The sequence below is a fragment of the Mugil cephalus genome, chromosome 8 (genome assembly GCF_022458985.1).
Source record: "Mugil cephalus isolate CIBA_MC_2020 chromosome 8, CIBA_Mcephalus_1.1, whole genome shotgun sequence".
In the NCBI taxonomy this organism is placed as follows: Eukaryota; Metazoa; Chordata; class Actinopteri; order Mugiliformes; family Mugilidae; genus Mugil; species Mugil cephalus.
In genome coordinates this window covers 9,943,703-9,956,217 of record NC_061777.1, presented here as the reverse complement: position 1 = coordinate 9,956,217, position 12,515 = coordinate 9,943,703, and the positions used below count along the sequence as shown (strand labels likewise).

At 39.5% G+C, this 12,515-nt stretch overlaps 1 protein-coding gene across 1 annotated transcript in view; it reads left to right on the top strand.

The window, feature by feature from the left end:
- Positions 1-2,486, top strand: part of ipo11 (importin 11) — a 113,693-nt gene extending 111,207 nt beyond the window's left edge. Inside the window, exon 30 of the mRNA XM_047592591.1 lies at positions 430-2,486. Coding sequence (XP_047448547.1) covers positions 430-594 — 165 coding nt within the window. The 3' untranslated portion in view covers positions 595-2,486. The remainder of the gene's footprint in view (positions 1-429) is intronic.
- Positions 2,487-12,515: the final 10,029 nt, after the last annotated feature.

Here is a 12,515-nt window from a genome sequence, read left to right as displayed (position 1 = left end):
TGGCGTAACCCCTACACAGGGCCCCTCGACTGAAGTTGACCTTTGGGGACCTTATAGGGCCCTCTATAGGGGTTAGGGGGCAAATTCGGACTCAGCCCAAGTGTAATTCTTCTACTAAGTTTGGTTATTTGACGCTATTGAGACAGGAACTGACATCATGATGATGGCTGTCAGTTGCCATGCCAACCAGACTGTGGAGTGATCTCATACGATAGTGAGAATGGAAAAAAAAATAATTACAGTAAATTGTATAATCCAACATTTCTTTTTAACTGGTAGCACTGCGCAGTATTAAACAAACGAAAACGCAAAGAAGTAGGGATGCGTTGTCCATATTTATATACAGTCTATGCTCTTCCTCCTTTGATGGTTCATCTGATGGTACCCAAATTTTAATGTGTCCTCTCCTTTTTCTTTGTCTCACTGCAGCTGGCTCTGGAGGACCCGGTGCACAGCGTTTCTCTACAGCAGTTCGTCTATGAGAAGCTCAAGGCGCAGCAGGCCATGATGGGGGATCAGGGCTTCGGGGTCCTGATGGAGACGGTGGACACAGAGCTCGTCAGGCAGCTCCAGGAGTTCCTCCAAGGCCTCTGAATTACATCCACAGCCCCTCACTACCTTACACAAAAAAAAAGTCTTTGCCTAATGCTACCTTCTACCCCGTTTTTTGAAAATGTGCTGGAAAGGCTAACAATCTGCCCGACATGTCGACCTTCCCAACGTCTGCCCATGCTATGCCTTATCTATATTCAGACCTAGCCTTGTCGCTAACACCCCACGCCCTTTTCTGTATTGTCTAGTTTCCTTTTTTTTTGATATATGTATATATATAACGATGGAGTTTCTGTGGGTGCTTAGAGAATGTCGAAATCCCCCCGCATTTTTAAAACACCCACATGAAAACATCACCACACTAGAGCTTCCATTCTACTCTTCTAGTTTCTTCACTTTCTGTGGTTTTGACATGAAACGGGAGGAAAAGTGGAGGAGTGTTATAAATGTCGGGAGGGTTGGGGAGCGTAAAGCAAAAATCAGCCAGAACCTCGGACTATTTTCTACGGAAAAACTTACAGATTGTAGCAGGAACGTGGATTAAACCAAACCCGAAGGACCTAAAGCAGTGTTTACAGAATCTATTCTTAAAAGAGTTAAAAAAAAAAAAGAAAAAAAAAAAAGAAATGTAATTTTGTACGTATGTAAAGTATGGATGATATTCTGCATGGCAATATTCTGATTTTAGTTTGTTTTACTTTTTCTTTTTTTTTAAAATATATGATTTTGTCATAACCAGAGGTCAAGTTGAAGTAACTACTGAGAAAACGCAAAAAAAGTGTTTTTCTTTCTTTTTAAGTTGGATTTATTTTTCGGTAAAATGAGGGGAGGGGGGAGTATGGGGGGGAGGGATTTTTAAAATGGTTGATTTGTAAGAGTGCTGAACCACATTTATATGTATATACATACTGCTGCTAACTGATGGTGTGTCGGAGCACTTTAATAACCAAAAAACTGTTTCACGATAATTTTTTTGTTTGTTTCATATTCTCACATCAGTATACTGAAACAGTGGCAGAAGGATTGTGCAAATTAGACTGCAGTTAGGAGACCCGCATCTTAAAGTGTTGCCATTTTTCATATCTCTGTTTTATCATGCACGACGTACACACTTGTTGCTCATGTTTTGTGTCGCTAGGTTGAGTTTAATTTGAAAGTACCTGACTATATGTGGCTGTTAAAAAGTCACACTGTGAGTCTTTGTGTCGTGAAATCGATCAGTCTTAGAGAAAGTTGTGTGTGGCTGTTTTGCTGCCATGACCCTTTTTTTTCCAGATTTTTTTATTTAGCAGTAGACATGAAGCTTTGATATGTTTGGTTTGACAAAAGAAACATTTTTTTTGGAAGTTGGGCAAACACGTTATGAAGAAAGGTAATAAGTGCATATTTGCACTTCTTTAACTGTTAAATAGAAAAAAATTATATGACACATGGACCTATTTCAGGTAGAATATGAAATAAGGTTTTAAAATATATATATATATGTTTTGGTCATTTAAAAATAATTTAGAGGAAAAGTGGTTTGATTTTGGTCTGCCTTTAGTATCGGATTCACATGGATTTCTCGCTCTCATTAGGTTAGACAGCCTCCATGGGGGCGAGATGACACTGACACTAGCTCCTTTGACACTGTGATAGAGTTCAGTAGCAGTCAGAGTTACAGCCTTATGCTTTCAGCCTTACCTATCCTTGAAACACACACACCACACACACACACACACAGAAACTTTACAATTTATGTTCACTTCTTGGCTTGTTTGACAGTATCAGATTTCTTTACTTGTTCTCTGTTAATGACGGCAATTATGGAGTTTTGAAAACCACATGCAGTAGATGGATTTGTGGGATTATTCATTTGGATTTGGTTATGTTTTGATGGGAAGTAATTCTTGTTGCTTTTTGCAAAGCCTTCAATAAATTGCAGTTATCAGCCAGTTGTCTGTGCATATCCATTGTCGACGTTAACGCGGATGGAACTGAAGACACCGCGTTGTACCGAGTTCTTTTTCTGCTGTCCAATTCTGTCGAGTCTATTTCCAGCAGGACAGACGCCGTGGCACAACTACCAAGCCTAATGACGGACAGGTGGCGGAGGTGAGAGTGTGCTGGATGCTGCACCATCGAGAAGCTAAACGCTATTGGCAGCTAAAAGGGGGAAGAAGAGGAGCGCCTTAGCACACTAAAAGAGAAATATGATGGTAGGAAGACATGTACACTACAGGCCAAAAGTTTTGATTATTATGTAAAGAGTACCTCATTGGAAGACATTTTTACTATAATTGTCAGATTTTTGTTGCTTTAACAGTAGCATGGCATATACAAGGCATTCGTTCCACAAGGGACATTGGTATGCAGACTCTCAAAAAGCCAGAGTTAAAGTGAATAATGCAAACTGATTTTTTTTTTTTTTTTTTTTAACTTTTGCACTGAAGTTGTGACTTATGCAAATCTTCTCAACCCTAAAACTAAGCCCTTCTTTTCTTTTGTCGACATTTATTCGGCAATGGTCCCGTAACATTCCGTGTCCAATGTCCACCTAAAGGTAAAATTAATAAAAACAAAGTCTGATCATGGAGTAAATACAGAGAAACCGAAGAAAGGTCTTTAACTGGAAAAGCAGCACGGGGTGTTTCAGCCGTACCAGGGCATTGAACAGGTCACTCCTGCGTTGGTTTTTCACAGAATTAGTTATAAACCAGAGTACTAGACTAATTGTCAATACGATTTTAATGATGCCGCCACATAAATGAGAGTCTATTATTCATTCTGACAGGCTGGTGAATGCCGGAAATTTCATCCAATAGTTGTATTGTAAGTCATTTCACTTTAAATAATAAATGACAAAAATCCGGGAACTGTCACTAAAGTCATTAAGATGTCATATTGCTGGTGAATAAGTACAAAGTCATGTGCTTGTTAGACACACTAAATTTCCCCCACGCTGTAAAATTTTGTCTTAGGGCTTCATTTTCAGAAATGTAAATTAGGTAGGACAAGAGTTGTTGTGCTAAAATACTATTTCACATTCGGAGAACCTTGGTGTATTTGTAAAATATTGCACATAGTCAAACTGTGCTTTTTTCTTCCCCTGTTCTGCCTTGGGGACACTTGAAAACCGATTTAATTAAAATTGCTCTCTACATATTGCTGTGAGGGAAAATCTGTAAATGCTGCAGCATTCTGCAAAAGTCGTAGTAATAGCCCAGAGTCTTTAATGGTTACATCTGTAGCTGTTGTACCAATAGTTACCATTAGCTCAGTAACTAACTACACGCTGTACAGAAAATAAATCTGGTTTACTTTTCTGCCCTGACACCTCCTCTGATATGTTCTGGTACACACGGAACAGCAGCATTGGCCAGTATCGACCCATTTGCCTTAATTGCCTTAGAATAAACTTACTTCTGGCAACCGGTCACTTCAGTGGTTTATAGAATGTGAAGACACGATTAAGGATTCAGCGCCAGTCCTCACTCCCCACCCTGCCCTTTCCTCCCCGCCGTCATTATAAATCCAAGCGACACGGCCATTCATCTTTCTTCTCTCACCCTTTCATTCTAATACATTTACTACCAGCGGTGTTCTTTGGGGTCAGATAAGAACCACGGATCGACTATCAGCTAAGCGGTGTGTTAATTACCCCGTGGTATGTGTGACAGAGGAGAGCAGGAGGATTAGCGCTGATCAATAATTTCCATCCTTCGTGTCATTACACAGCAGCACATCGCTCTCTTTCTCTCTCTTTTCTCTATTTTTTTTAATGTCTTCTTGTTTACCTGAAAACCAGACACACCCATGTCTATATGATACATACGGAACCAGCAGGCACTTGGCTTTGCGTAAACACTGGGCAAACAGGGTGAAAGTGCTCGCCAGTTTTTACACTTAATGTTTGTATTGATAAAACCATCTGTATGTTAATTGTATTCAGCACATTATGTCCCAAACTGTAGGAAAATGGAAATGTGCCTACAGTACTTGAGACTCTCTTCCCTCTTCATTATGCAGCCTTTGAATCCAGTTAGTGATTTCATTTAAAAAAAAAAAAAAACATGCAGCAATTCTCTTCACGGGATGCCTTTGCAAATAGTTTATGTCTACAAAGGTTCTTCAGTTCTAAAGGCTGGTGGGGACTTGGGTTCTAAATGCCTGAGGAACTTGTGTGATGAGGGTTTGACAACAACCAGATACTCACAACCAGATAGATCACCAAAGTTGCATCCTTCAAACCGCCCACTGGGGCTGGGCGGACAATCTAAATCTAGATTATTTAAATCTAAATATCGATAGTATCAATACCAACTCGGATTGATACCAGCGTGATGAGATCAATACTTGTGTTACAGTTTGTCTTCTATGCATATTGTATATACGTATATAGTATTTTTTTTCTAAAGGCAAAATTATGAGGTTATTCAAAAGTATCGGTATTGGCGATACAAGCCCTGTATTTACTCGGTATTGGATCGATACCAAAATTCCAAGTATCGCCCACACCTACCCCCCAAAAAAAGCGCGGACAACGTACGGAACTCACGTAGCATGTGACGCCATTCGGTTGTTCACATAATTCATAAACAATTACATTATCGCCACCGTTTAAAATCGACTGCGTGTGCTCTTGATTTTTTTAGACCGTGGAAAATTAAAAGTCAGTCAAAACGCGGAGGAAACAACGTGAACTAGCGTAACTTCATGTGCGCTATCAAATTGACAGTCAGCTGTTTACTGTAAATAAGTTTTATTTGCTGATAACTTTATTTACATGCCACTTCTCGAAAGCTGTTTGTTTAGTATTCCTGTAGATGAACTGCATGGTCTCCTGCCATTTGTCGCTAAATCTAATATTCATGTCGTTATGCTAATGATGAACTGATAAAAATGCATTTTCTTATTACATGTGCAGACATTTCAAATACTTTCATACACCCACGCCCAAAGCACCCTTCAACCAGTGCAAGAGTATGAGAGGACATCACGGATCCTTTCCACTTGACTCTTCACCCACACATTGACAAAAACATAAGGCATTCCTCAAGGTTACTGAAGTCCTTTCACTCAGTCTACACTTGAAAATGAAGAGCACAGATCACAACGCAGCTGTGCGTAAATTCTCGCTTTAAGCACACTTCCGCATGCGTCCTTCCATCACTGTGCTCTCACAGTTACCTGATCGTGTCAGTCTGATTGTTCGTGGGATTCTGCGGCAGTGAAGCAACAGTGACAGTGTGTGGGCGAGTGCCTGTTTGTCTCAGTATATTGATTCTAATTAGAAGTGGCGGTTTTCGTCTGCCTGTGGAAGCATGTAATTAAAACCCGAATTCCCAGGCTTGCGCGACCATTACGCGGCCGACATCGCGGGCCTCACAAGATACGGCTGCCATTGGTGAGTTGCCGTCATTCTGCGCTCTTGTGTGCGTAAACGCCTTGCTCATGTCCGTCGTTAAGGAGTGTTACGGGAATGTGAGAAGTCGACTGATTAAAGTGTCACACTCCTGCCTGTTGATTAATGAGTTTAATAGGTCATGTGTGACAGTTGTATGGACACAACCGACAATGGCTTTGAAACTCCTCAACCCACACTCAATCTGTACAAAGAGTCCTGACGTGAGACCGATTACCTCGTGCTAGAGAGACATGACACCATGTGGGCAATGTGTGTATACATAGCAGACAAGGACATGTGTTGCTCAATAAACAAGTTCTGAATGTGAATTCGTTTTGATGAAATGATATCTAAATTAATCATCGATTAAATCTAATTTTCGCAATTTCCTTAAACTTTATCGGCTAGGTGAATATTTGGCAGGATTAGACTTCTAATATGATAATTAATGTAGCCTATGTGATGCAGTCGAGGCTTTAGCATTTTAATTCCTTAATGGGATTTTTGGCTCAGATGCAGAGGAGGTAAAGGTCTTCATATATTATTGTCATTTCACTTGAATATAATGTTGTTTTTAGTCATCAGTACCATGTCAATGTAAATAAATATTTAATGCGAAGTAAAACTGCAGGTTGATGAGAGAACAAAACAAAATGTCAAATGCTGCTGGAGAAAATGAAGCACGCTCTGGATCTACTTTCCCCCCTTAGAGTATGTAATACGCTGCAGGCTGTGGGCACTGCAGCCAATACTAATTACACAGGTGGGCACTAGGCGTTCCTCTCGCAATAATGTAGTATTGTTTCTGCCTCCTGTCTCCCTCTCGCTCATATTGCATGGAATTGTACTTGCAGCGCCATCATTTTACTTCCACACTTTCGCCCATTTATCTCCACATCGCTGGTTATCTCAGGATATGACTCCTCACTTTTGAGCCGATGCCTCCAGCTGGGTATCAACCATCAGCAAGTCAAATATTGAAAGTCGCTGAGACTTGCTTGGTCAGAGGTTTAGTTTTATGTTCTTACTCTGTGGTGAAATATTTCTCGAGTTAAGTTTTTTCTTTCTTTGTTCAGACAAAAGGTGCTTTTAGAGGACTGCAGGAGCTCTGTAACGTCTTTTTTGACAGTCGTATTAATTTTGGTTTCTATTTCCTGCATTCATTGGCCAAACTAACACTTATTCATAATGTATTTGTACTATTTTTATGTATGTTATATATTTTTCCCCCTTCAAAAAGCTCTGGAGCTTTGTCCTTTGTGTGTCACATTTCACATAACACTACCACAAACCTAAATGCTCTTACAACTTTTTTTTAATAGATATAATAGTAAACGCTATTTTCTTGAGGATACGGTGAGTGCTAAGTTGCGACTTCAGTCGCACAGTGTGGTCAAAGAGTGGAGCCACACTCACTCACGTTCACCAGTTCGCTCTACCTTCACCGGTTACAAGGACATGTTGGATTATATGCTGTCCTTATTTCTGAAAAATGTTTTTACAACTCTCATGGTCCCACGGGACATGGCAACTGGTGCCCTCAATCAACGAACTGAAAATACTGGAAAGAGTCCCAACTCAAAAGAGACCAGTACATGAATTTTCAACAGACATTTCTTCCTTAACTCAACACAGAGGAGTTCAGTCAGCACAAGTTAATGTATTCTGACATAGATCAATAAGTTATTGTACAAAAATAAAATAAGGTAGCAATTTGCATGGAGATTTCTGAGTAGAATGAAATGAAAAGAAATAAGTCAGAATAACTAGAAGGAGTAATTTGCTGCTTTCTCCGATGAAAGACCATCAGGGGCGGCGGTAGCTCAGGAGGTAGAGCGGTCGTCTGATAACTGAAAGGTTGGCGGTTTGACGTTTCCATCAGTCTGCCCCAGGGCAACTGTGACTGCTGAGGTAGTTTACCACCACCAAGGTAGTGTATCCAGTGTAAAGCGGACTTTGAGTGTATTTGGTGAAGTGCAATATAAAACCGATGCATTATTATCATTTTAACACAAATAAAATTAAGTTTGTTTAACTTAAATAAGTTTGTATAGGGCAAGGCATGTTCCTAAAGTAATTGAGTTGGCCTAACTAGACATCTTGTGGCATGTACTCAATAGTGGTTAAGTTGAAATAACTTATAAATATCCATGCAAATTGTTACATCATATTTTTTCTATGTTTTACACATCATTTGTTGAGTGTGGTTGCCATTATGTCACATCCTGTTTCTATAATTTCAAATATCTGACTAAAATGAAATTATACAAAATAAAAAAAAATGGCACTTGAACATGCATCAACATCAAATTAATACAAAAAATAACTGAAACCATACTTAAAAAATATATATATTTTTAATATTTTAGTGTTTTATTTCAGCCCAAATCCCACCCATTAGCATGGAGGAGCTGAAGCCACTAGGGGGAGCTCTACTTGCTTTGGCTTCACTTTAGAGGAGCGGCCTGCCTCAATATTTATACATATGGTCAGTAACAGTGCTAGGCTCTGTGTCTACAATGACACTGTCGCTTCTGCATCAACTTAACACAGAAGTATAAACCGCTTAAAACTTTTACTGCTTAGGCTGCACATGTTTAGGCCACATAAGTAAATGTTGCTCTGTTGGCTTGTTGTGTTGAATGAAAAAGCATGTCTTTACAATATATATGGACATATATGTGCGGACACATTTCTGCCACATTTCTTTTCACATTTTAGCAGTCAACAAACGTATTTAAGTTACAACCACATAATGAATATGAGCTTCAGCTGTCAGGTTTAATTTGATGGTGTTCACATCCCATTTGGAGGAAAGGCGTAGGAATTGTAGCCATTTTTATACACAATGCCCTATTTTATGGGGAATAGAAGTGATTGGACATATTAACATAATCTGAAATAAATATATATATATATATATTTTATGCTTTGTCAAGAATCTTTTGCTGCCAATGAAAGCCTGAAGGCCGGAAATTATGGGCATCACCAAAGAATGGCTTCCCTCCTTTTGAGACTTTTTTGACAGGGCCTTTACTTCTACTGTCTTTGGTTGTCATAAGTTCGTGGGCCTTTCTGCCTTCTGTAAAAAAGAAAGTAAAATGCAGACTGCATGACTGATTTGGCCTTTGCATGACTGATTTGGCCATTGCAGAATATTACAATTCCTATCCTTCAGTAGCTCCTGGGTTGCTTTCTCATTATGTTTTTGGATCATTTGGTCTGTCTGTACTGCACCATTCAATCAACTTCACTTCATTTGGCTGAGTCTGAGCAGACAGTATTTCAGTATACAGCAGCTAATGTCACAAGAAACCCTAGTGACTGGGCTCTGGAAGCCATACATGCTCAAGCACCGTACTGCTTCCACCCTATTCTTCAGAAGATGCTTAATGCTTTGGATCATAAGCCATTCCAAGCATTCCAAGCTTTCTCCAAACTCTTCTCTTCCCATCATTCTGCCACAGTGGTGATCTGGCCTTCCTCCCATCTAATTAATGCTAGACAGGAGAAACTACTCTGGTTTATAAAATGCTTTTGACAAAATCTAATGCAGTCTTTGTATTCTCGAGGCTTATGAATGGTTTATACCCTCTGTATTGACTTACTTGAAGTCTTCTTTTTATAGCAAGCTTGGTTAATGATGTATCTACCTCCTAGAGGGTGTTCTTCCCTTGTTTGGATGCTGTGAAGGGGATCTTCCTTACCGTGAAGCGAATCCTAAAATCATCTTTTTATACAGAAAAGTCTGTTCTTATTTTCTCAGATTTATATCATTTGTTTGGTTTTGGATATAAATATTAAATGTTAATTGCAACACTCCACACCTGGACCTTACTACTGTATGTTTCTCTAAGCTAATTTAAGTGTTGTAGTTCAGTATTTAGTAGCACTGTATTTTGTTTAAAAAATAAATATACATTATACTCCATATTAGAGATGCCTTAATGTGTCTTCACTCATTTAACTGTAATTCTGTTGATAGCGGGTGGGTTAAAATGGAGAGGGGCGCATGCAAAGGTTTTCCTGGTACTGGTCATGGGTGATTTATGGAAATGACAATTCCCATAACACATATTGATCATCCCGAAGAGCCTGTGGTCTTGGTGACCTATGGGATTGCTTATTTCTCTCTGACTGCCGATGCCTTTAAAGTGTTGATATGTTCCTGTGCAGAAACCAATCATCTATCCTTTTGTTCTATAGCACAGATTTCCAAAGCTGTTTTCTTCAAGATAGAGTTGTTATATCTGAGGCGCCAGAGGAGGTCTCTGCTTTGAGCACAATCATCCTCTCCTTTTGTCTTGATGTCAAACTGCGTGATGGACTGTAATGAGCCCTTCCACTCCGCTCTCACCGGGCAGATTTAAATATTGACAAAGAAGTCAATCTTGGCAAACACGCTTCCTTGTAACTGACAGTATAATATATCAAAAAAGTGCTTCCCACATAATTAAAGAATAAGAATATGTGAAAATTGCTTGTAGACGAGGCATACGTGTGAGCGCTTTTTCGCGACAACGATCCATCTCCGTCTCCTATTAAATAAAAAAACTTAAGTGATTGCACATGCTGGACATTCTGAGATGTCATGCACTTCAGAACGCAGTGACCCATAGTTGGCTAACAAATCTCTTTTGTTACTATATGAATGAGTCGTTTCATTGAGAATGCACATTGAAAATAAGCACTTTTTCTAATTTTATTCCTAAAGATAACAGCACTGTGCGAATGTTTTACCCACGTTAAAGATGCAGCGCAGAACTTTCATCGCCCTCTTCTGGCAGTAAGAGAAATTACTGTTACGAAACACTTACATGAATGTGACTGTAAGCTTTGCAAAGTGTTGAGAAATAGTTACACTGAGAAATGTGCACAGTTTATTCATTTTGGTAGAGTAAATGTAATGTCGGCATAACCTGCTTAAAATATTTTCTAGATACCAGCCTGTTGAAGTGTGGTGAAGTGACATCTGTGTGTGTCTGCCCTCAGTCCCTTCTTTAAAATAAAAACACAACAGTGGTAATCTGCATTTGTCCCTGGCGTTGATTGTATTTTTGTTTAGACTATAATCCTTTCTGTGGACACTCATCTCATCTGAATGCTTTTTTCTGTGTTTATGAAACATTTTTTGGTTACCTTCTGGGGGTTTTCCTCCACAGGTTTCGCTCCATGTCGCTGTAGGTTGCTCCCCCTCCGTCACTATATGCGCCTCTTTCTGGCAAACTAATCACTGCTGGTAAATAAAATTTGCGCACCATAGCTTTGATCAAACATTATGACAGTAAACTCCTGTTTTCTCTGCGAGGTACTTTTCTGTCAGAAGTTACTAAAAGTATTTTTCTCTGCCGCATCCTTCTCATCGTAGCAGTTTCAAACAGTCAGATGATTAAGATCGGAAGACAGAAGGAGACAAAATAAACGATCCCATCGTGTTCACAGCTCCACTGTGCTGCCAAATACGGAGAGATTTATCTGGCGCTGATAAGTTTAATCAGTGCTGTGTGAACTTGTTTAGTAAGGGCTAGTGTGCAATGTTCATTTATGTGTATAAGTCCCTCCTTTTAATTATTAAACCTTATCATCACACAATACCCGCCATGTAATGGGCACTAATTCCGTTCTGCAGTGTGACGACCCCAGACATTAAACCAGACTCATAAAGACAGCAAGAGGAACAAAAAGTCCGATAGCAGACGAGTAGATTTAAACATTTAACATTTAAAGTTTGTTTTAAGAGAACTGGCAGATGTTTTCATTCACTACAGCTGACACTCGATGACATCAAATATTGAGACTTGCTGAACATGACAAACTGAATGGAAGAGTGCTCGTTTCGAAGTTCCCCCACCCCTCGTAAATAGATGTTTCAGGCTGTCATTGTTATCACATTGTACTCTACGTGATAGCACAAATGGATAGAATTCCGGAAGAGAAATAATCCTAAAGTAAATCTGGCCCTAATCCCCTGAAATGTCTGGAAAGGAATCGCTGATAAGCGGTAGCCATAAAGGAAAGCAGATAAGGTCTGTATCTAAAAAGTCAGCAACAAACCCTTTATCGGAGGTATTATAAAACTAAAATGTCCCCTTATCGGTTATTCACTGTTTAATGACACTCAGAGCAAGGTGAACAAAGAAAAAAAGCGAGTCGAGAGTCATTCCTGGGAAGGCTGAGAGCCTGACTGTGTGTTTGTCTTTGAGGATAATGATGTAAATTCAGGACTAAGTAGCTATTAGTAACAAGATGACTTAAGAGGGAAAAGGCACTTACAGTAAATTAAGAAGAACACAAACAGAAAGAAAAAAAATGTGATTAAATGTGAGAAAGTTGTTCAACCCTGTAGTATTCGGGCTTTTCAGCCCCAGCTATACAGTCAAGTACCACATGTCCAGCAAGCTCTCGGTTAATGTGACAGTGCCGTCACCATGAAGTAAGTCCATTAGCTGAGTAACATGCCTCTGAATGAACATAAATGCACTTGCAGGAACAGGAAGGCAGCTCGGTGTCGCAGATAATATTCTCGTCACACACACGTAACAAAAATGTGAAGGCACAGTTTGTGTTTGTCTGCAAA